Here is a 26,052-nt window from a genome sequence, read left to right as displayed (position 1 = left end):
TGTAAAAACAAAGATAGCATTCGTTTGTACTGCAACATTGGCGTATGTGCTGGTTTGGTTTCAGAGACACTGCGCATTATAGTTGATGAAACCTCTCCCACGTGTTATTACATTTTAAAAGCAATAGCACCTGTCAGGACTTGGATTTGAACATGGGACCTCAGCTGTGTCTGACAATGACTCTGCTTGCTAAGCCACCTGGAACGCAGGACAGCGCCCTGGACAATTCCTTAAATAATCTTGCTATGAATCTTATTTGCAATGAACCTTGATCTTTCTGCTCCTTCCACAAACTTCCTGATTTGAGCCATGTCTCTGCACTTCTGGTTGCCAGAATATTGAACCGTCTCCAGCAAATATCTTGCTTTTGTCTATCCTGCTGCTGTCTGTATCTTTGCTACTATTCGTTACCGACATTTTGCTTTCTCCTCGACTACACTTCTGCTTAATCCCAACCTTTAACTATTCATTACCAAGCTTTGGCTTGTTCCTCGACTACGCTTCTGCTTGATCACTATCTGCTATATCTGCTACTGGACCCCCGGCCCGTTCCCCTCCTGGTGGGGCAATCCTGAGGAACGCAACCTGGTGCTCACACGCAGCAAAATCCATCTCTGAAATCAGGAGCTCTGGTGAACACCGATTAGTACATAGATTCCGCACATCATGTGAGCCTGTGAAATCTGCCAGGGTGACCTGCCTGTGTTTCTATCCCGCTGGTTCCTGTGTGAGCTTTTACTGCTATAGCAACTGGTCTTCGAGCTTGACCCCTTGATTGTGACGATACAAATTTGTTTATGCTGATTTGCACCACAAAAACAAACTTTCTGTTCAGTTTTTGAGATATTGGACATTCGATGTTAGATTATGTAACCTAAAGCCCTGCCCACTTTACCATTACATTTCAAAAATAAATATACCATAAGTTTGTGCTGCATTTGTTCTGCAAAAACAAGCATATTGGTATAGTATATTTTTTCACATAGCGCTCTGTATCAGAAAGATTGATTATGGGCTTTTCATTCTGTGTGTAGGAGAAATAGTTAGCATGACATAGGGCATTTATTTGGGCACCAATGCCCTGGTTCATGATCTACGCTACACCATTACCAGTTTTTGAAGCACAAACTCAGCACAAACATACAGTAAAACTATAGTTTGAAGCAAGTTAATGTATGTATTCCTAACTTAAATCTATGGTCTATAAACTTAAGAAATTAAGTAGGCTTTACTTAAACCTGTGGTCTATAAACTGAAAATATTGAGTAGGCTTTACATACCCATTTGTTCTATAAACTCGAAAAATTTAGTTGGCTTTACTTGAACCTATGGTCTAGAAACTGGAAAAATGTAGTTGGCTTTACTTAAAACTATAGTTCCAGACAAGTTAAGGTATGTATTCTTAACTTAAAACACCATGGTCTTTCAGCTAAAAAAAAATTGTTTGCTTTACTTAAAACAGCTGTTTCTCAGATTTGTAAGGCTGCCATCTGGTCGTCTGTTCACACGTTCTTTTACATTCTACCAGGTGGATGTTAGGGCCTCATCTGATGCCAGATTTGGGTGTAAAATCCTTCAGGCATGTTCTGCATGCTTTTTTCAGTTCTCAGTTGGACTGTTTTTGCATGTCCCAAAAGTAAAAAGCTTTCTGTTTCCCCTTAATAAATGAGAAATAAAATAGGAATTTTTTACTCACTGTAAAATCGTTACTGGAATCCATTGAGAAACAAAGGTCCCACCCTATTTTTATGATTATGCTCTCTTTACTACAAAAAGTAGGTATGCTTATAGTAAGAGGGGTTGTGTTGGGCTGGCCTACAGTTTTTTTGTTTACCAGTGTCCGATGAGTATAGCAGCCTAAAAGGAACTCCAAGAAATATGAAACATTTTAACATGTACCCTGGGACAGTGAATAAAACATAAAAACAGTTCTTGGCATCTCATATTTAGTAAAATATTTGTAACGTGTTATTTAAAATAAACTAGATATAAATCTTAACCAAATAGGCACTGTGTATCATAAGCAAACCTTATTCTTTTCTAGATAAAATCCTTTTTTCACCTTTTTTGTCCCTTGTGTCACTGTACTGATGATCTTCTGCAGCTTAAATTTTGGTCATTTCTTGTCTACATGAACACTGACAATGCCTACATGGCATTTCTGGAGATGGGCTTCCTGGTAGTGATGACAGTGGGCCATGCCTGTGCAATTTATGTTAAAGCAACCACATGTAGTCTTCATTGGAAGCCCGTGTTAAGGGAATTTATTTTAGAAATATTGAAAATAATAAGTCATAGTTTAGTTAAACCTTACAGTATATGAGATTTTAGTATTTGGATTTACATATACTTTAAACATAGTGATGCAAAATACAGAAAAGCAGATACTTTTTTATTCTAAGGCCCTAACATTACAGGTTCATACACCTAGGTAAACATGGACCTGTTAAAGCATAGGTGGCAGAGTGAGAAGCAAAAGCCATACTGACAAAGGCTAGCAAACGTGACATCTTTAGGCCGGTGGCAGGTCTTGACCAGGCTTAGGCAACCTGTGGCTCTCCAGCTGTTGTTAAACTATAAGTTCCAGCAAGCCTAGTTCAACAACAGCTGGAAAGCAACAGAGGCTGCCTATCTCAGCTGTAGAACAACTTCTGGAGGTCCAACTGAAAGTGACAGCATCCAACGAGAATCCTCAGTTGGTTTCAGAGGAAGAGAAAGCCAATTCAGGTGAAGCAACAATTAAACAATACTCGCTGGAAATGTTGAAGGACATTGGAATTATAAAAAAAAATATATATATATTTAAGGAACTTCAGGCAAATATTTTAAAACATCCTTTGGTTGTATTACAGATTACTTTAAAAGTCATGACAGGTAGGCGGTGAAAGAGGGAGATGTGGAACTTCACATGGTTGGGTTTGGCTGGTAAAACAGTGGCTATGTATGTATTTAAATGTGTATTTAGCTGTATGGCTGGAGGTCTTCCTTAAAAGGTTGAATAAACAAACAACAAACCTTATACTCCCAACAAAACCTACCATTGGCGTCTTTTGCAAGAAGGTTTCTGGCCTGAACAACTGTGACTTTTAAAGCATAGATGGGAGCCTAGAAGAAAATAGACATCAAATGGAAAGCTTAGAAGGTAGAACATCTTTGAAGTTTATTACAAAGTAGTGTCTATGGCATATCGTTATCTGAGATTCATTATATTTTATATTTAGGATTTTTTAGTCAGTGACTGGAAAGAGAATCAAGTCTCAGTTTTACAAACTGTTATTAAGATAGTACTTGAACCAGAAGTAGAGTTAGTAGGTTAAGCAAAAAAAATGGGAACAGTTTAAAACAGGAATACAGTAATGATACACTGGACTAAGTTCACAAAGACAGTTAAAGTTGAACTCTACTAAACTTTTAGTTAAAGCTTTGGCTAGAGTGGGGAGAGGGTTACACACAAAGGGGTTGATTTACAAAAGCTGGAGAGTGCAACGTCTGCATAGAAACCAATTAGCTTCCAGTTTGTTTGTCAAAGTTTAATTAAACAAGCTGAAGTTTGATGCAGATTGGCTACCATGCACAGCTTCACCAGTTGTTGCACTCTCCAGCTTTAGCAAATCAACCTCATAGGATTGTTTCAACATTTGGTTGATCTACCCTCACCATGCTTCACTGTAATTAAGACAAAGAGTGAGGGTAAATCCAAAATGTTATTGTTCTCACAGACAGAGGAATAGAGGGAAAATTTCCCAATGCGGACTCATGTTACAATGCCAAGTATTAAAGGTAGAATTTCCCCACACTTCTACCCACTTCTCATTGTGTTTCTAGGCTTGAAGGTAAATACCCTCAACATTTCCCATTCTCCTAAACGCTATATATAAAAAAAAACAAAAAAAAACATGCTTGTTATGGAGTTCTACTTTTGTAAAAATATAAACAATTATTGACCATGAAGGCTAATTTGAAACTTATTCTAACAACAGAGAACCCACAGTCAACATTTCAAGATGACAGATGTTCACTTGAATTTTCAATGACTAGGACCGAAGATGTGGATATACAAAAGCTCCTTCAGTGCATGTACGCAGTTCATGTACAACTACATCTACATCCATTTAGCGTGGGTGTTGAACATCCACATTGATTAGATAAGATCATTGCAGGGAATAGAAAAATGTGTTTCAGATCAAGCCATGTGCAGCCAAGCATAAGAAGTGTCTGAAAGCTTGATACGCTTATATATGACCAGGTTTACAGGCAATCTACAGGAATTGGTCCAAATCTTGTCTTTTTGTAGAAAAAGCGTAGTTTTAACTATATATGTAGACAGTCTATAATTTCAATGTTTACTGCAAAACAGTAAATATAATCCTGTACCTTATTTCTGGGGAAATGTGTTTAGCAGTGGCTGGCCTGTAAAAAGTTAGGGCAGAGTTTGTATCCTTGCTACTTATTCAATAATATAGGGATGGGGTCAGTGCCAGACTAGCTCATATTGTATAATATTCCGCCTGCCACATACCTTGTTACTTTTTCGTTTTAAAGCTTTAATTTGAAAAAAAATAAAAAAATTACCTGCTAGAAGGTATAATGTACAGGCACCTAACTGAGCTTGCACAGACCTGCAGCAGCTTTATTTGTTTTCTGTACAACTGTAGTTGGGCATACAGAGAATGGCATACAGAGAATGGTTAGGGGTTAGGGGTTGTAAAGTCAGCTCCTCTTAGCCCCCCTAATGCCCTGTACACATGACTGACGGAATTCCGCTGAAGCTGTCTTGCATACACACGGTCACACCAAATTCTGACTGCCAAGAACGCGGTGACGTACAACACTACGACAAGCCGATAAAAATGAAGTTCAATACTTCCGATCTTGCGTCAACTTGATTCTGAGCATGCATGGTTTTTAGTGCGTCGGAATTCCATACAGAAGAACGGATTTTCCAATTGCAATTTTTTCCATTTGAAAAATAGAGAACATGTTCTCTATCCAAGTCCGCCGTAATTTCGGACGGAAAAAGTCCGATTGGGCATACACACGGTCAGAATATCCAATGAAAAGCTCCCATCTGACTTTTTCCATTGGAAATTCTGACCGTGTGTACAGGGCATAACACTTACCTGAGGTCCCTCTCTGTCCAGCAATGTCCACGAGTCCCTCGGCCATCTGAGATTCTCCTTCCTGATTGGCTGAAACACAGCATTGGCTCCCACTGCTGTCAAGCAAAGCTGACAGCTAGCTATGCTGTTAGCTAGCCAATCAAGCCAAATACTAGAGAGAGGGGGCGGGGCTGAGTTGGGGCTTTGTGTCTGAATGGACACAGCTCGGGTGCCCCCATAGCAAGCTGCTTGCTGTGGAGGCACTGAACAGGAGGAAGGGGCTGGGATCACAGAAGAGGAGGATTTACAGCCTTTTTTCCAAAATGAATTAAATTAATTTTTTTCCAGAAAATTCTAAAAACAATACCCCATAATGTCAACGTGAAAGGAGTTTGTTTGAAATCTTTTCAAATTTATATATAAAAAAAAAAAAAAAAAATCACATGTATATTAGTATTATTTAGACATGTGCACACTGAAATATTTTGTTTCGGAATTTAGTTTTCGTCCACAAAAATACATTTATTTAGTTATTCCCAAAAATTAGTTTTTATTTATTTTGTTTCGTAAAAAAATGCATTCGTCCCAAAATCCGAATTGATTAAGGTTGATTCTGTCATTTAAAGGGGGGGGGGGTTTCCTCGCGCTAGGAGAATAAATGTAAATGAATTTCAAATGAATAAATAAAGAAATAAATAAATAAATAGTGAGTAATTCCAGCAGCAACGCTAAACATGTGATATACACGCAAAAAGTAAAAAGAAAAAAGATAAGTTGCGCTAGGAGTCGCAACTTAAAGGGGTGGTTCCCCCTAAAACACATTTCTAACAATAGATTCGTAAGACCCGTTACACTGCGGGTAGGCTGGCTTTTTTTTTTTTTTTTTTTGTACATACCGACATCTCGGCGTCTCGTCCCTTGTCAGTGGGCGTTCCTATTTGATTGACGTTCCTCGGACGGGCGCATACGTGACGTCACGACTTTCCGAAAGAAGCCGAACGTCGCTGCGCAGGTGCCGTATAGAGCCGACTCTATACGGCGCATGCGCAATGACGTTCGGCTCAGAATGTGAAGTACCGTCAAGTATTTATTAAAAATTGTGCAACATATACACAGCGGTACATATAGTTTAAAATTGCCGGCTAAAACAAGCAATTACAAATACAATAAAAAACGTGCACCCGTGCATCCGGGGTCACGTAAAACGCAATGACGTTCGGTGTGTGGCTCCGCCCTTGGATGCACGGGTGCACGTTTTTTATTGTATTTGTATTTGCTTGTTTTAGCCGGCAATTTTAAACTATATGTACCGCTGTGTATATGTTGCACAATTTTTAATAAATACTTGACGGTACTTCACATTCTGAGCCTATTTCTTCCCCTGGTTCTCCGGATGGATGTGGAGTCGTTAAATACATTGGAGAGGACATTCTGCCTGTCAGCCGTGACCGAGCTTTCTCCATGACCTGAGTGGATTGACACGCTTTTTATGATCGTGGATCTGGTAAGAGCACACCCTTACTTACCTCTCGGTGGGAATATATGTTTCTTCTGACCAGAGACCAGAGGCTGTTCAATACTTGGATTATTTCATTACTCTGCAACTGTTTTTGCCCATTTATTTGGACATTCATATGTTTTGGGGTTCTGCTGTTGATTTCCCCTCTCATTTGGGACTGTTTAACAATTCATTAGTATGCATCTTTAATGGACTAACAAAGTTTTCTAAGTGCTTGGTCCCAAGTAGCAGATTGTTGTATTTACTCCGAAAGGTTTTTTCCATACTATTTGGGCATCATTTTTGCTATTTTTGCACTAGCACTTTATTTATTTATTTATTCATTTATGTATTTATTTATTTATATTATTCTCGCATTAAGTTGCGACTCCTAGCGCAACTTATCTTTTTTCTTTTTTCTGATTCTGTCATTGAAGGCTTATGGTGTCTGTCGAATGTTCTAAGAAGATTCGACGGAGCAGCTAAACTGACAACGCTGCAATTGTACATTTCCGTTCGATTGTTCCGCCTACAAGCTATAGAAGAATTCTAATGTTGTATGACACTAGTAATAATTATATTTATAAATTATTATTACTAGTCAACCAACATTAGAATTCTTCTATAGCCTTTGGGCTGAGCATTTGATCAGAAATGTACGATTGCTGTGTCGTACAGTTTAGCTTCTTGTCAAATCTTCTTAGAACTTTCGACAAACACCATAAGCCTTCAAGGACAGATTCAACGTTTGTATGTTTTTCGCTGCTTTGTCGAATCTTCATAGTTCATGTCGAATGGTCTACCCCAACACTGTCTCTATAATGTCAAATCTTTTCTCTCTATGTCAAATCTTTCCTCTCTATGTAGAATAATCTTGGACTAATAGAGTTAAGGTTAGGCACATTCGACCGCAGATTCGAGGCAAATAACATAACAAAATATGCAAAAAGTGAGGCGCTGTGAATAATTTTTGGATGCACAGTATTTATACTGTATATATACGCCTTTAAAGTACTATCTGTCTTCTGATATACTTCAATAACAGTTTTGTGAAACTGAAAACAGTTCACATATTATACATGTATCAATTAATTGTTGGTGGAGGATCTTTCAAAAGATTTTTTGTCTGGGCTCTTTACCTTAAATGAGCTACTAACAAGGACTCGCTGATGTTTTTTATCGTGGTACCTTTACTTTATATATTTTTACATATATTACATATTTCAAAGATGTACTTGGCTGCAATTTCACTTTAAAGCTTATTTGCAGGCAGTGTATAATTATATTTAAGCTCTCAAACTGAAAAATAATGCATATAAATAGACATGACCCTAAAAAAACACTCATGATCTGTATAAACAAAAAAAGGAAAGCAATATAAAAAGAAAAAAAATCTGCTTTCCAACCTCATTAATGCTACTGCTCTTTACATTGTGCTATTTTGCTGCTGGTAAACATAAGCTATGATCTTCTTGACCTATTCAAGTGTTTACCATGATAGATGTATTTAGTACTCTTAGCCCTACACAGAGAGAACAACATGTGCAGAATACCTCTGCCCACTCTAACAGACTTAATGACTCTCTATGATCTGTCAGCCTTACCTTTCAATTTTTAAATCATCTTTAGGGGCCTATTTATAGCACAGAGCAGATACTGCTATCCGATAGAGAAGAAAAAAATTTCAGTTATCAAATTCAGACCACAATGTGGTGCCTGCACTGTCTTACAGTGTTATCTCTGCTCAAAGTATATCTACAAAAATAAAATGATAGTTCTGCAGCTTACCAGTCCTTAGATGTGGTGGCTGCATTAGTGTTCTATTTTACACTTTTCCCGTTATTTTAAAGTGTTACTAAACCCAGGACCCTGTATTCACTATATATGGCCTCCCCTAGTACACAGGACATGGAAATGCAATAGTTTTAGTAAATATAAACTGCTAAATACCTTTTCTCATCAGCAGTATATAGCAGTCTTGTGACTTCTGTTAGTGTCTAGTTAAAGCTTGTAGGAGGAGTTTTCATTCTGCACTGACTGTTCTATCAGGATGCAGGACCCATGGCCCTTTATCTGGACAGTGCTAATTGGCCCTGTGCTGATCACATGTACTCTCTAAAAAAGAATACTCTCTAGCAATACACACCAAACTGAGCATGTACAGCTTGTCCCCTACCCTCTGTATTATCAGGAAATATATTGGGGACAGTAAAAGGAGAGGATCAGAGATGACAGGGTCAAACAGTCTTCATACACAATGCTGAGGATTAACCCCTTAGGCTCCACAGTGTGTATAACAAGCTTGCTTTACTACATATACAGACCGATTGTTTTTTTTTATCTCATAAAGCGCTATTGAACAAAATATATGTGTCATTATAAAATCCAGAACATGTGCACTCCAGTTGGACAAAACAATTACTTTTGACTGACATACAACTAATGTTAAACATCGGGATAGAACAGCCTATCCTCGAAAGCCAGATAAAGATACATGTGACAAGTCAGAGAAATATACCTCTGCCATCCATAGACATTCTCATAGAACAGTGACTATACAGACTGATTTTACTGAACTGGGTTTAGTAACACTTTAAACTTGTTCTCCTGCAGAACCTTGTTGGCAAGAACATTGGGAGGGGTGCTTTACTAGGGAACTGGCTCTTCCTGAAGTAATCAAATTTGAAGCACACTGGAAATCAATAACAAATGTGTATGGGTAAGTAAGCATTTAAAATACTCTATAAATCTGTGATTTTACCTGCAAAGTTGATGACTGGGTCTCTTTAAGCCTTTCCTAATTTTATTGAAATTTTTTTGCGGCATTATCAGTTTTCTGGATGTAATATTACACAAGTACCGTACATAAGGTTGATGGAACAAGTCCTTTACCTTTGACTCTTTAACACGTATCAGAATGAAATCATGGTCGCTCTCACTCATTCCAAAAACCTGCAGACACAAACAAGATTTTTTTTCAGTATGGATCAGAGATGCAGGAACACAAGACCACACAGCTAAAAATACTACAAAGCCATGAGATAGACGTTGGCTGTCCTATTATCCTGTGCAGCTGACTGTAAGCTGCCATTTGTTTCCTTCATGTCGACAGTTCTTATGAAGGCAGCAGATCAGTAAATACGGGATGACATTTTCAGAGCCAATTGCCTTTGTCTCAAGTCTGCTTTGTGTCATCATCCAAAATGTGTGATAACTGTGTGCAATGTCTACTCGTGGGATTTCTTCTTAAAAAAAACATTTTTTAACAGACTGTGTGATATTAGAATGCTCACACTCTATCATTTCAAAAGATTTTGTTTAACGTTGACTGTTCTTAATGATACTGACTGTTTTTTTAGCATTTGGATGGATGGCATAGTCCAGTAGACAAAGTGAGATCCCTTCACAATGACCTCAAGTTGGTAAAAAAGGGTGGTTGAAGAGTACTCATCACCACATTTTTTTTTTCAAACCTGGGGATTTGTTGGATTTGCCAGCATCTGCCAAAACTAAAATGTATATATTTTAGAGTGGCTCCTCAGTCAAGGAACCTCTAGCAACCCTGAGCAGAAACCATAGGATACCAGAGAACCCTGCTTGAAAGGCTGATCTAAAATCGGTTGGAGCAACATCAAAAATGTTGGTAGTTAATGTATTTATAGATTTTTATATACAGGGCCAAAAGAAGAAACAATGTAAAGAAAAGAGAGAGGGGCTTGGGCGGCCAAGAAAATGTGTGTCTTTAAAATGGGGCAAAACAGGAAGTGTAAACAAATTTAGGGCTAAACTGCACTGTTCACTTTGCTGCTTAACTGGATAATCACAAGTGTGAAACACATTTGTTACTAGGTAATTAATTGCTAAAAACAAAATACTAAATAAGCACAAAGCACAGTGATAACTGTAAATATAAATCACTATCTACCAGTTATATGGTTGAATATATTTTTATTAACAAATTTTTAAAAGGTTACATAAACAGTCACAGAACAAGTGAGTTCAAATACACATGAAAATTATTAACGGAGCAGTAAATATATCTTAGAATGAAAATTCTCAAGGGGGATCGATATCTGCAACAAAGCAGAAGAAGATAAACACAAGTATAAGAGTACAGTAAACAACATTGAAATTAATGAGGGTAATTGCAGAGACATGGGTGAGGATATTGTCCTTAGTGCAGCCCAACGTGCGTATATTCATTGCAAAATCGAGAGACCCCCAAAAAACATGTGCTCAATAATATTCATGGTTAAGAATCAGACAACAAAAGAAAAAAGTATAGCAAAAGAAATAAGAAGAAAAAACAGGAAAAAAAGAGAGAGAAAAAACTGTGAAGACGAGTTCTCTTGGTGTGAGAAGCAATTATAAAAAGGGGTTAGAGTCTATTGATGAATTATATTGCTCAATTTCTCTGAAGAGGAGTAATACATCCATATATCTACCAATTTTAATGATAAAAGAAAAAAACAAGAAGAAAAGCAGATACAGCATTACAGTGATATTTTCCCATTTTGTGTGCTGCGTAAACCACATTACATAAAATGCCATTTGATTAGCATACAGATTGTTGTTGTTGTTGTAAAGCTGGAATGTGGCTACATTTTACAGCTATTTTTAAGAGCTTAGTGGACATCTTTTTTTTTTTAATATAGTTCCAGTATTTTGAAGACAATGATAAAAGAAATAAAGCTGAAAATGTGCTCATGGTTTGTATGCAAAGCATTTATTGAAAGACAGTGGCTTATGTGTCTCCTGCAATGATTCAATCTGTGCCAATCTCCCAAATGTACCATGTTTGCTAATAAAACATATTAGTCCTGTGGCACATCAGATACACAAGAGAAATATAATAACTTTGTTTTAAGAAAACACAAATTTTGCATTATATACCTGCATATTACATCAATGCATCGGGACAAATTTACTAAAAGGAAATTAAGAACACAGGTTCTGTAAATCATTATGGTATGTTTACAGTGACAGACTGCAGAATACTGACCGTGAATCGTAAACCTAGCAAATTGTACAATTATGTTCAATTCTTGCAGTTCAGACAGTGGGGTTGTGCGGGTTTCCAGTGCCTGGGTGAAGGAGTTCCTTCCACCAGAATTTATACAGTATCTCACAAAAGTGAGTACACCCCTCAAATTTTTGTAAATATTTTATTATATCTTTTCATGTGACAACGCTGAAGAAATTACACTTTTCTACAATGTAAAGTAGTGAGTGTACAGCTTGTATAACAGTGTAAATTTGCTGTCCCCTCAAGATAACTCAACACACAGCCATGAATGCCTAAACTGCTGGCAACAAAAGTGATTACACCCCTAAGTCAAAATGTCCAAACTGAGCCCAAAGTGTCAATATTTTGTGTGGCCCCCATTATTTTCCAGCACCTCTTGGACATGGAGTTCACCAGAGCTTCACAGGTTGACACTGGAGTCCTCTTCCACTCCATGATGACATCACAGAGCTGGTGGATGTTAAAAGCCTTTGCGCCCCTCCAACTTCCGTTTGAGGATGCCCCACAGATGCTCAATAGGGTTTAGGTCTGGAGACATGCTTGGGCAGTCCATCACCTTTACCCTCAGCTTCTTTAGCAAGGCAGTGGTTGTCTTGGAGGTGTGTTTGTGGTTGTTATTATGTTGGAATACTGCCCTGCGGCCCAGTATTCCGAAAGGAAGGGGATCATGCTCGGCTTCAGTATGTCACGGTACATGTTGGCATTCATGGTTCCCTCAATGAACTGTAGCTCCCCAGTGCTGGCAGCAATGATGCAGCCTCAGACCATGACATTCTCCACAACTATGCTTGACTGTAGCCAAGACAAACTTGTATTTGCACTCCTCACCTGGTTGCCGCCACACATGCTTGACCCCATCTGAACCAAATACGTTTATCTTGGTCTCATCAGACCACAGGACAAGGTTCCAGTAATCCATGTCCTTAGTCTGCTTGTCTTCAGCAAAATGGTTTAGACATTAATGGCTGTGTTTTGAGTTATTTTGTGGGGACAACATTTTTTACAAGCTGTACACTCACTACTGTACATTGTAGCAAAGTGTAATCACATGAAAAGATGTAATAAAATATTTACAAAAATGTGAGGAGGTGTACAGTATAATTCTGTATATATATATACTGTATATATATATATATATATATATATATATAGTGGTATCAACGGGAAGTATTGATATTTTTAAAAGACTCCTGGACTCCGGTTCAGGGACAAATCAGGGCCGAATCTTTGCCTGAATTCGGCCCTGAAACAGAGCTAAAGATGCAAAGTGTTTCTGTGTAGTGTGCTCTGCAGCTGCCCCGAAGATGTGAACTGATTCCACAGAGAGCCGGTCACATTCTCCTGCTGTGCGAATAGCATCCAATTCGCATAGGTGTGAACCCAGCCTTACACAGTAATCAGTGGCTATTTTTAGCACTGATCGCTGTATGAATGTCAACGGTCCCAAAAGTGTCTGATAAAAATCGCAGATCACTAGTATGAAAAAAATAATAATAAAAATGCCATAAATCTATCCCCTATTTTGTAGATACTGTGGGCCAGATTCAGGTACAAATGCGGCGGCGTAACGTATCGTCTTTACGTTACACCGCCGCAAGTTTTTCTCGTAAGTGCCTGATCCACAAAGCACTTGAGTATAAACTTGCGGCGGAGTAACGTAAAGACGTCCGGCGCAAGCCCGCCTAATTTCAAATGGGGCGTGTACCATTTAAATTAGGTGCGCTCCCGCGCCGAACGTTCTGCGCATGCTCCGTTAGTAAACTTCCCGACGTGCTTTGCACGAAATTACGGCGCCCCAACATGTTTGTGAATGGCGATGTGCGTAACGTACTTACGCCAAAAAAATAAATAAACATTTTTTTTTTAAATTCGCCGCGGGAACGACGGCCATACTTTAACATGGCTGGTGTAAAGTTAAGCCATGAAAAAGATTGCTTAACTTTGCGACGGAAAAAAACGACGTTACGCACGCGAGTAGCTTCGTGGATCGCCATAAAAGCTAATTTGCATACCCAACGCTGGAAAACGATGCAAACTCCACCCAGCGGCGGCCGAAGTATTGCAGCCTAAGATCCGAAGGCGTACCAAGCCGTAAGCCTGTCGGATCTTAGCCAAAAGCCGTCGTATCTTGTTTGTGAATCACAAATTAAGATACGACGCGGCAAATTTGAAAATACGCCGGAGTATCAGTAGATACTCCGGCATATTTGTTCTGTGAATCTGGCCCTATAACTTTTGCGCAAATCAATTTACGCCTATTGCGATTTTTTTTTTACCAAAAGTATGTAGAAGAATATACAGTATATTGGTCTAAACCGAGAAATTCGTTTTTTTTTATATATTTTTTGAGGATATTTATTATAGCAAAAGAAAAAAATATTGTGTTTTTTTTCAAAATTGTCTGTCTTTTTTTGTTTATAATGCAAAAAATAAAAACCGCAGAGGTAATCAAATACCACCAAAAGAAAACTATATTTGTGGGGAAAAAGGACATACATTTTGTTTGGGTACAGCGCCACACGACCGCGTAATTGTCAGTTAAAGCGACGCATGGCCAAATCGTAAAAATATGCTCTGGAGCAAATTCTTGCCCGGGGCTGAAGTGGTTAAAGAACACAATATACAGGGATATGGGAAATGATTATCGACACTGACTCACATACGCCTACACAGGTTGAACTGGATGGACTGTTGTCTTTATTCCAGCTTACCTACTATGTAAATCTGTAACTATATGCACCCTCCTATTTGGGCTCCCCTCAACTCGATACACCCCCTCCAGCGTGCACCCCAGACCTTCCACCCCCTTACCGTGCACCCCAACTCCATATAACCACCCTTATCATCAGGTGCATGGCATGCCTGTTGGTGACTGCCCCAGGGAGGATGGAGGAGAGAAAGTAGAAGGGAGATCAGAGACTACCTGAACTGCTTCATGCAGCGCAGTGCCACACACTTAAGCCGCATATACACGGGTTGAATGTTTGACCGCATCGGCCAGTGTGTACTGCAGACGGTCATTCAGCTGGCTTTTGTCAAAGGGGCATGACTGAAAAAAGGTCTTCCAGCCAGTTCCCAATTAGCACTGTTGGCCAATGGCTGAGAGCGCTGACTACAGTGTTCTGGCGGGGGCCATCCCCCTGTCAGAACACAATAGAACAGCAGGGGTGATCAATGTACTAACATCGGATTGTTTGTATAGCGGCTCCGACCTGAGCTGTCAGGCTTTTTTTTATTGAACGGGGTTGAAAAAAAAAACTAGTAGTGAGTAATAGGCTTTAGTAGGAACATGCCACTTGCTATCCTCAACTCTGCCCACTCTAACCTAGAACTGGTCAGCCAGACCCACACAACCTAAGAGGAAAAGTGAGGAGAGAGCGTGCCGCTGACTGGACCTGGGTGGGAACATGCATAGAGAAATCTCCTGCCTTTTCAACCCCCAAATCCTCATTCATTTTGCGGCCCCAAGAATTTTGCACCCAGGGCAACCGCCTCTGTTACCCCACCAATGCTACGTCACTGGGTTCAGATCCCGTTTGTAGTGTGCTTTGTACATCCAGATGCTACCATCTGCTCCAAAAGGGTTCACCAAGGAATGCAGGTGTCAACATGTACTTGGATGTGAAATACAACACCACACTTGCCCACTAAGGAATGGACTGCAGAAATGAAAGGGAGAGCGGCAAGTTGCAGTCAGAACAAACAAACAAATCAAAAATTATGGGTATTTATCATTGGAACCTCTATTTCAATTTGCAGTACAAGTGAACATATACGGCAGGAGTACAGTGTTCTTTCCAGCCTGTTGTATTGGTCACCTCATTTCTGCTGCTAAATGTCATTGTCAGCCTTAGTTGGAGCAATGGGGGCTTCTCCCACTCAGTGGCACTACATCATTGTTATACCTAATCAAAGCCACAGACAGATCTTCTGCTATGTGCTAGTACAGTCTAACAATTGTCAGTAATTATTTTCACTCTTTACACTTGTGCTATAAGGGCACAAAGGCAACTTGGCAGTTGTATCTACACACATGTAAGCAATAGGAGTCAGGCAAAGTCAGGGTGTGGGTCGTTCGAGTTAAAGAAAAGCTACGCTATGGCACCATAACCAAATAAATACCCCGTACACCTAGATCAAGATATTAAGGGGACATGAATTCCTTCTTTTCCTTTTAAGCGACAGTGCTGATGCTTGGTGATTGAACCAGTGCTGTCGCAACCTTGAGCAAAACATTCCACTTTAACTGTCATCCTGCACAAGCCAATCAAGACCAGCAATCAGACAAAACTGAGAAGAAGATGCTGGTGAGGGACTTCATGGACCTCAGACTGTTGGAACTAAGGAAGTTATTGTTGGCTTTAGTTCAGTTTTAAGCTGGCCATACATTATACAATTTGATTCTACAATCTCCTTTAGCTCTACCACCAACCACGTAAAAATTGAGCACATTGGATACAATCTGAATTGATTATTTATGCTTGTCCTTATATTATGGTTTTAAAAAACAAAATTCAAGATATTGTACACAATGGCCCAGATTCACAAAGACTTACGACGGCGTATCTCCAGATACGCCGTCGTAAGTCCGAATGGCCGCCGTCGTATCTATGCGCCTGATTCATAGAATCAGTTACGCATAGATTTGGCCAAGATACGAGCGGCGTAAGTCTCCTACGCCGTCGTATCTTGGGTTGCAATAATTACGCTGGCCGCTAGGTGGCACTTCCTTGATTTCTGCGTCGAATATGTAAATGAGCAAGATACGCCGATTCATGAACGTACGTACGCCCTTTTTCAATTAGTTACGCCGTTTACGTAAGAAATACGCCAGCGTAAAGATAAAGCATGTCTCTAGGTGGCGCAGCCCATGCAAAGTATGGACGCCGGAACAAGCGTATCTTTTTACGTTGTTTGCGTAAGTCGTACGCGAATAGGGCTGTGCGTAAGTTACGTTCACGTCACAGGCATTGAGCCGACGTATCTTTGGGCGTAAATACGACGTGATACTGAGCATGCACGCGCATGCGCCCTTCGTTCGGCCATGCATCTACATGGGGTCAGGCCTCATTTAAATACAACACGCCCCCTACCAGCCTACTTTGAATTACGCACGCTTATGCCGGCCCATTTACGCTACGCCGCCGTAACTTAGGACGCAAGTGCTTTGTGAATACAGCACTTGCCTCTCTAAGTTGCGGCGACGTATAGTAAATACGATACGCTACGCCCGCGCAACGTAGAGCGGCCGTACGTGAATCTAGGCCAATATGTCCAATTAGATTGCAAAATTTATAGTCACTGTTATACAGCAGAAGATAGTAATAAAACAAGATTTTCCAACGTGTCCAACTGCTTTGTCCCCTGAAAATAGTTTTTGGTGCCTGTTGGGGGTTGACATACCCACATCATATTATTGCTTGGAAGGAATGGGAGAATTTCATCTAATGTATGTATTCATCTATGTGTGTCTTTAGGGAGTGCTACCGAAGATTATCTGGGCAGAATCATGCAAGTATCAATACGTACCAAGCCACAGAACAAGGATATAGCAAGTCAAATCAAAACTCCTGATCTGAATACTTGTTGACTGACATTATTATTGAAGCCACTGGGTCAGGATGATAGCCAGGAAACTAGCATTTGTGAAAGGTTCAGCTATGACAGCGAGATATTTTATCTCATTACAAATTGCTTTTAAGGTATAACTAAAGGCAAAACCTTTTTTTCTTAAGTTATAGAGCAGAGAAAGATTAGAACACCTGTCCGGTTTTTAGCATTATCTGTGCCCCCATTAGGGATATTCACCCTCCTCACTCTTTTTCATGTTTACTGTTATCACTGAAAATCCCAAATTTGGGGTTGTCCACAGAGCAGTAATAGAGGGGAAATCTTACAAAATGCACACTATAATAAAGTTATAATGAATCATGGACTTTACAGGCACAAAAACACAAATATATGAAAAAATAAAAAACAACTTTATTGATACATCATTGAAACACTGAATTATGAAAAAGTCTAAAAGCACCCTCAATAAGGCAAGATATCTCTTAATTTTAGTTTCTAAGCCTTCTGAACAGTATATCCTTCAATTAATAGCTCAGCTTGACATGTTTCGTGAAAAGCCGCTTCTTCGGGAGCTTCCTTTGATGCTGAGTCACGTAAAAGCATGAAATATCAGATGGAACTGTAGCTAGAATAACATTGGAATAGTATATATTGGCTATTATTCACCAATAATGTCATCAACTTAATTATCTTATCATAGTAGTCCTAATAAGACCTAGTAACAATATTAAATGAGGACCCATCATTACACTGAGGTTGGCTTTTCCTTACTAGCTTAAGCTGCTTACTTCACACTGTTTTAACATACAAAGGCACTTACAGTGTAATAGGTTCAAACTAGGAAGCCTTTGTAGCAGTTAAGTAAAGGACCTTAGATGGCCCCGTATGGCTAATTACGGCATGCAGTGATTATTACCCACCATTTCACTGATTATTTGGACATGTATTGTACTGAGCTGTTAATTGAAGGATATGCTATTCAGAGCCAGAAGGCTTAGAAACTGGAATTAAAAAATAACTTTCTTTTTGAGGGTGCTTTTTTTGATTTTTTTTATTTCAGTGATTTAATGATGTATCAATAAAGTTGGTTTGTAATTTTTCATATACCCTGTATTTGTGTTTTTGTGCCTAAAAAGTCAATGATTCCCGGTAACCTTATTACTTCTTCATAATTAGGACATGGCACATTTTACAATTATTGGGTTCCTGCATAACCATGCCTTTATTCCTGCTTTGAGTAAAATAGAGAAAAATAAAAAATGTACAGCAAAATGTTATAGACAATATTTAAAAAAAATTACCTTGGGCTTTAAAACAGAAGTATGGCCAAAGTTTTTTTGGCCATACTCCTCTTCTGGGTCACAGGAGCGCACCTACTTTTGCTCTTCTGTGACCCAGAATCAGCTAAAGCCTTCTGTCAGTTGATATCACAGAGCCGCTCCTTGCTCTGGAAGGAACCTGACCATATTGTTGGGATCCTCCCATATGTCTGTTTGGTGGCTGGCTCTGACTCTCAGCTTGCGGCTGAGACCCAATGCCAACTAGGCCCACCACCTCCTTTAGCCCGGCACTCCAGTGAGCAATGGAGAGGCAGAGCAAGGATTGGTGACTGACAGTCACTGCTCTCCACTCCAAGAAGACTGAAGCCCTGTACACACGCTCAGTTTTCTCAGTGGTAAAAAGTCTGCTTAGAAAACCAAGGGGGAAGCCAAGAACCCAGCAGAAAAACTGCCATGGAGCTTTGGCCAGGAATACTGGCCGTGTGTATGCTCCATCGTGACTGCCTCGCTGTATTTCCCATAGGAAAGTAGTAGATCTGGCGGAGAAAGAAACGCTGGGAATCCCGACTGGAAAATAGAGAGCAGATTCTCAATTTTTCTGCCGGATTCACAGCTGTTTTCCTGACAGGAAAACTGCAAGGAAGCATACACAGGTACGGTTTTCCCGGCCAAAAGCTCTCCTGGCAGTTTTCCTGCCGGGAAAACCAGTCATGTGTATGAGGTTTGAGACTTGATCAATCAGCAGTCCTGTGATTGCGCAGTTCTTTAGTGTGAGATGGTGTAGGACAGCTGCAGGATAACACTGATGTTGCAGCATTGAGGTAAGTATGTATATATTTTTTTTCTATACCCCAAACTTCTCCTTTAAACAAACCCAAGTCCATTAGTAAAATCAGTGCATAAAAAAGCCAGCAGAAAAAAAAAACATCTCAAGGAAAAGGAAAAGATGCCTGTATGTTAGTCAGGGAGTAGCTGTCTGTGGTGCTGATCTACAACGCCGGCCACATAGCTTGCAATACAAATAGCTGTCTGTATCCTTTATGAAAAGATCACAAGAAACATTCAAGGAAGAAAGAAAAGGCACTAAAGGTAACATACCCTCTGTAGGTAATAGAAAAGTTCCTCTTCATTGGCAATGTGTTCAGAGGACACAATACCTGCCATGTAGACAAGTGTGTAGATGATTTCTTCATACAGCAGTTCCAGCTAAAAAAACAAAAAATTAAGAAAAAAATATTATTTTTGGCCTGAGCTCAAAGTGAAAATGTGTTATTTTATGTAGAAAAACAGATACTTTTATTGTGTCTAAGCAATATCTTAAAGTGCTAGCTAGCTTGGATATATCATAGTCAGGTGATGAGCGCGGACATTTTAGTGTTATTTAAAGTGGAGTTCCACCCAAAAATTGAACTTCCGCTTTAAGTGATGGTGACCCCCTGACCGGCCACATTTGCATTTGGCATGTAACTTTTTTCTGGGAGGGGGGGATTCTCTCTTTTTCAGTGGCATCAAGCTCACACTTCCACCCAGGGCTTTGTAGCACCAGAAGGAAGTTCACCTCTCCCCCCCCCTTCCCTGCAATTTTCTGGGACACGTTACAGATCCCAGTAGATTTCCCAGCCATTCACAGTACGGGTCGCGCATGCGCAGTGCATGCCCGTCTGTGAAGCCATAGCTGGGCCCCCACAGTTACAATGCAGGCACCGCAGAGAGGAGTGGGGCTTTGTTCGCTCGCATGGCTGGACCGAGGGACAGGTGACTTTTAAATAGGCGGAACTCCACTTTAATATCCTGAAAATGCTGCTTTGAATTTCTCCTGAAAGATACATAAAAATGCACTTCCTGGCATGTGACTGCTAAAGCATTCCCTTGAGCCTCATCCTGTATACCTGCAGTGTGAAATCTAGACTGCCCACTGGTGAGAAAGCAGTACATGAGGACATGCAGTACAAGTATTCCCCTGCTTCAGCTTCATCCATTCTGTGGATCGTTGTTATACTCACCTCTCTGCTGTTTCATTACCCCACCAATAATCAGACCATTAGTCCTCAGGGACAGTTCTGACATAAGTAAGGGAAATCATGCTCCTCCATCAAAGATGAGCATCTCCACAGAGTCATAGCACAGACTAAACAATGTAAGGTCAGCTGCAGGTAGCTAAGTGGCAATGCTGGTGAAAAGCCCTTTGTCCTCTTTTGCTTTCCATTTTGAGCACAACTTTCACTGTACAGAGAAACTATAATACATTTAGGCCAAATTGATTTCTTTGTTTTGAAAGTTTTTAGGCCTGTAAAAGACATTTAATACTAGATAAACCCACAACAAAGAATTCCCAGAGCAAAACTGGTTTTATAAAGAGAGCACAGTGGAAGCCGTTTGCCTGTTTGTAGATAATTGAAACTTTGGTGGCCTATAAACAGCAGGAAGGAAAAGGACGATTTGCTGCTCTGACCTGTTCACTTGTACATGGAAAATTTTACCTGGAGCTGCTAAACAACAGGTTTCTTTCATCAAGTAGATAAGAAATGATAGTCAAATGTTTAAAAATTAAAATAGGGCTCTACCTGTGAACTGCACATGAAAAAACAAAATATTCAGATGCTATATTTTATTTTAACCCGACTAAAAAAAAAAAGAAGACTGTTTATAACAATTTTTCAGCCTTGATCATAAAAAATGTAATGACAATAGTTGGTGTTCATGTTCTTAAAAATGCTAAATTCATTCCGAACATCACAAATGAAATTCTGAAAAGCTACAACTGAACATCCACAATGTTCAAGGGCACTGAATTTGGCAAATAAAATGTGCTAAAAGCTACGCAGCGTACATAATTATATGTGTATAGTGGTAATTTTGCAAATATAATTACTAATGCCGCCCTTTAATGTCAGGGGGTCTATTTGCATTAGATTTATGTTAAATTATTAAGAACAGGGCTGGTTTATAATTTGCCATTTATATTTTGCCAATGTTTTGTAACCAAAATAAAATAGCCCTCCAGAGCTATTCGGGGGATGTAGTAATTTAAAAAAGAAAAAAAGGGCATGGGAAATTTCCCTTAATATTTCAACCAGACCTTATCCAAGCATAGAGCTTGGGTGGCCAGGAAATAGAAGGCAGTGAGCGTGCAGCGCAAAATACCCTTGACCCAAAGTTAAGTTACAGGGGCCTCTTCTCCACCTCCATGTGCTCCAAAAAGGAGGTGGGAGTAATAGTATCATGTGGTGGAATTCATCGCCATGTTGTTTTTTCTTTTAACACTAACATTAGCAAATGAGGGGGTTTAAAAAATAACAGGGTACAGTGTACTTGACCCCCGTCTTGGTCAGCTGAACCTCTCTGCTGCAATCAGAAAGTTTGGCAGCAGTTACCTTTTCCAATGGCTTCTATTTTATACTTCTAACTATAGGGGTGGGCCTTCAGAAGTAAATCAAGTCTCTGATTGACCACCTTATTCACAGCAAAGACATTGCCAATGAGGTGGCCAGGCAGAGGCTTTTTTTTTCTATAAAGGCCCAGCTCTAGTTTTAGAAACATACAAAAAGAGCGTAATAGTTCTGTTATGGCTCCCCACTGCCAAATGGTGGCTGCACCCCATAGAAGCCCCCATACAGGGCTTCTAGACTGCCAAACAACCCACTATTGATATCAATAGTGTTCAGAAACGGGTTTGAGCAACACTAGTAATGACCATGGTAATTGTTAAGTTAATAATTACACTAGGGCAGTTTCTGCCACTAAAGTCTCTGTGTTAAAGCCGAACTCCAGGTTGACACCCCCCCATCCCTCTTTAGTTTTTTTTAAATGTTTCATATATAGGTGCATCTTAAAAAAATTGAATATCATCAAAAAGTTCATTTATTTTTAATTTAATTCAAATAGGGAAATTAACATATTACATTTTATAGATTCATTACACACAGAGTGATATATTTCAAGCATTTCTTTCTTTTAGGTTTGATGATTATGGCTTACAGCTAGCGAAAACCCAAAATTCAGTATCTCAAAAAATTTGAATATTACATAAGACCAATACAAACAAAGATTTTTAATACAGAAATGTTGACTTACTGAAAAGTATGTCCATGTACAGTATAGTATGCACTCAATACTTGGTCAGTGCTCATTTTGCATGAATTATTGGGTCTGGTGTTCCTCATTTTTCTCTTGGCAATACCCCACAGATTCTCTATGGGGTTTAGGTCAGACAAGTTTGCTGGCCAATCAAGCACAGTGATACCATGATCATTAAACCAATTATTGGTACTTCTAGCAGTGTGGGCATGTGCCAAGTCCTGCTTAAAAATGAAATCAGCATCTCCTTATAGCTGGTCAGCATGAAGTGCTCTAGAATTTCCTGGTAGAGGGCTGCGTGGACACAGTAGACCAACACCAGCAGATGACATGTCTCCCCAAATCATCACTGACTGTGGAAATTTCCCACTGGAACTCATGCAACTTGGATTCTATGCCTCTCCACTCTTCCTCCAAATTCTGGGACCTTGATTTCCAAATGAAATGCAAAAGAGGACTTTGGACCACTGAGCAGCAGTTCAGTCCTTTTTCTCCTTAGCCCAGGTAAGACATTTCTGACACTGTCACTGGTTCAGTAGTGGCTTGACACAAGGAATGCGATAGTTGTAGCCCATGTCCTGGATACATCTGTGTGTGGTGGCTCTAGAAGCACTGATACCAGCTGTAGTACAATCCTTGTGAATCTACCCCAAATTCTTGAATGGCCTTTGCTTCACAATCCTCTAAAGGCTGCGGCTTTCCCTGTTGCTTGTGCACCTTTTTCTACCACACTTTTTCCTTCAACTCAACATTCCATTATTATGCTTGGATACAGCACTCTGTGAACAGTCAGCTTTTTTAGCAATGACCTTTTGTGACTTACCCTCCTTGTAAAGGGTGTCAATGACTGTCTTCTAGACATCTGTCAAGTCAGCAGTTTTCCCCATGATTGTGTAACCTACTGAACCAGACTGAGAGACCATTTAAAGGCTTAGGAAACCTTCACAGGTGTCTTGAGTTAATTAGCTGATTAGAGTGTGACACCATGAGTCAACAATATTCAACTTTTTCACAATATTCAAATTTTCTGAGATACTGAATTTTGGGTTTTCACTAGCTATAATCATCAACATTTGAAGAAAAAAAAATTGTGAAATGTATCACTCTGTGTTTAATGAATCTATAAAATATATACCCTTTGAATTGAATTAATAAATTAACTTTTTTAAGATATTTAAATTTTTTTAGATGCACCTGTACATACATTTTTTCCAGTGGGATCTTCAGTCTGGTTGCCTCCTCCTGCGGAAGTGGTTAGGTCTTAAAGGAACACTAAAGGTTAGTTTTTTATTAGATCAATTGATTGCTGTAAGCTAGCGCATTTAAATATCACTTACCTCGTTTTTCCTTTTGACCTCCAAAATACAGTAATCCAGGTTTGAAAATGCCATTTCCTGTCTCTCCTCTTCTTGCTTTCCACCAGCATCTGAGCCGTTTTGCATGGTGGAAAGCAGAATGTGCTCACCCCTTCCCTATGACTACAGCCCTGCGTGAAGATGCTCTCTTATCCCTCACAGGCATGGAGGATAAGCCTAATGGGAACTGTAGTTACCATTAGTCCGTGATGTAGCCAGAAAGAATGCGCACCGCAAACCAGGAAGTCAGTGAGAATAATGATTCAGGAGTGACGGAGGTGAATAAAACAGCTCGATTTTAACAGGTATCAAACTAGTTATAATGCAAAACATTACTTTTTATTTTATCAGCTACTGTCAGACTTTAATTTAAGAGGAAAATATGTTTGTCTTTACACCCCCTTTAAGCCCTGTACACACGATTGGTTTGTCTGATGAAAACAGACCGATGGACCGTTTTCATCGAACAAACCGAACGTGTGTGGGCCCCATCAGTTTGTTTCCATCGATGAAAAAACATAGAACATGTTTTAAAATTTTCCTATGGATAAAAAAACGATAGAAAAAAACGATCGTCAAAAATCCACGCATGCTCAGAATCAAGTCGATGCATGCTCGGAAGCATTGAACTTAAATTTTCTGTGTTTTACGTCACCACGTTGGACACGGTCGGATTTTGACTGATGGTGTGAAGGGAAGACTGATGAAAGTCAGCTTCGTCGGATATACGACGAAAAAATCCATCGGATTATATTCCATCAGATATCCGATCGTGTGTACAGGGCTTAACATTTAATGATATGATACTGCTTTTTGCATCATTCTGGTATGAGCCCAAGATAACCTGATGACCTACACCCGGTGGACCAATGATGTTTTGGGTTTACAGGAAGTAGGCTAGATGATGTTGGGCATCATTCAGACTAGTAGAGGATTCGCTGCATGACAGCTTTTTTGTTCTCATCTGGCCAGGGCTTTTACTTAAAAAAAAAAAAAATCTCAAGGGACTAAGATGACAGAGCAGGTCAGAAGAGGACTTGTTGTGATTCTAGTCACCTGTATCCATCCATAACTGAAGTACTTGGTTGTACTCTATAGCTGTTTAGTGACTAAAACCCAATTTTCCTGCCTGGAGTGCAATCATTTTATTTTGCCTTAATTGAAATCTTTACTGAATACACAAAAATATAATTACCTCTCTTTTGGAAGGTGTCAGTTTTTCTGTTGCTCTGTGTTCCCCCGTATTCTCATATGGAGGAGGGATGCTGTTATTTAAAACACCCTAGAAAGAAAAAAAAACACAACACAGAAGAATGTCTTCCATAATTTGGCAATAACTTATTTTTTTCCTTGTGACCATCTGCTCTAGTGAAGTAAACCCCATTACTCACAACTTTGTATAAATTACTGTTTGATAAAATTAGCATCAATAGTTGAAAAAGTCAGAAGACAATGCTTTAAAATTATTTTGTGCACATAAACCAACTGGAAAATGGAAACTTCCTAAAGATATGTATTTAAGGTAACAAATGACTAAAGTGTGAGTTATGGGTGTTAACCAGAATTCGGGGCAATTGTACTATAGGCAGAAGGCCATGTTTCCCTCGCTTTCTTTGTGGGCTTCAGGACACAAGGTAAGAATAACATCTCCAATGGGGAGACAGGCACCAGAGAGGGGATAGATCCTCTTTCAGTTCTTTATCTTCACTTTGTCTTTATCCTCCCTTTTCTCTATTGACAGTGAGAGAAAATCTCTCTAAAGGTCAGAGGATACCTTAGCCTGTGATTGGATAGTGTAGGAGCAACTGCATATCATACAGGATTTACAAGATGTTATATATCAAGACAGATTTGGCTAATTATGTTGGTCTTATGTTAAATATGTTTGTTTTTTTATGTTTTGTTTTTAAGTGAGCAAATAACTGTATATAATGATGTCTTGAAGGCTTTAAAGTTGATCTCCCACCATACAAGTTGCATGCCAGATTGATGTTTGCATTTTGGGTCTAGTAGAGGCCTTGGCTCATTCTAGGGCGGTCAGGTTTCGTATAATTTTATGCCAGGAAGTCAATAGTGCTTTAATGGAAGGCAACTGTAGCCCCTTTCTTAGAATATTGGAAATCTCTAGTGAACTCAATAATTCCCC

At 39.5% G+C, this 26,052-nt stretch overlaps 1 protein-coding gene across 1 annotated transcript in view; it reads right to left on the bottom strand.

Annotated features, from left to right (window-relative positions):
* The window catches only part of BAIAP3 (BAI1 associated protein 3), a 368,143-nt gene that overhangs the window by 162,827 nt on the left and 179,264 nt on the right, over positions 1 to 26,052 (bottom strand). The window contains exons 4-7 of the mRNA XM_040356725.1: positions 25,102 to 25,188; positions 19,573 to 19,680; positions 9,490 to 9,549; positions 3,039 to 3,105 (exon numbers count right to left, since the gene is read on the bottom strand). Of these exons, the coding sequence (XP_040212659.1) occupies positions 3,039 to 3,105; positions 9,490 to 9,549; positions 19,573 to 19,680; positions 25,102 to 25,188 (322 nt within the window). The remainder of the gene's footprint in view (positions 1 to 3,038; positions 3,106 to 9,489; positions 9,550 to 19,572; positions 19,681 to 25,101; positions 25,189 to 26,052) is intronic.

This window comes from Rana temporaria, chromosome 6, assembly GCF_905171775.1.
Source record: "Rana temporaria chromosome 6, aRanTem1.1, whole genome shotgun sequence".
NCBI classification, from domain to species: Eukaryota; Metazoa; Chordata; class Amphibia; order Anura; family Ranidae; genus Rana; species Rana temporaria.
The sequence above is the reverse complement of the archived record's forward strand: the minus strand, read 5'-3'. Positions and strand labels throughout refer to the sequence as shown.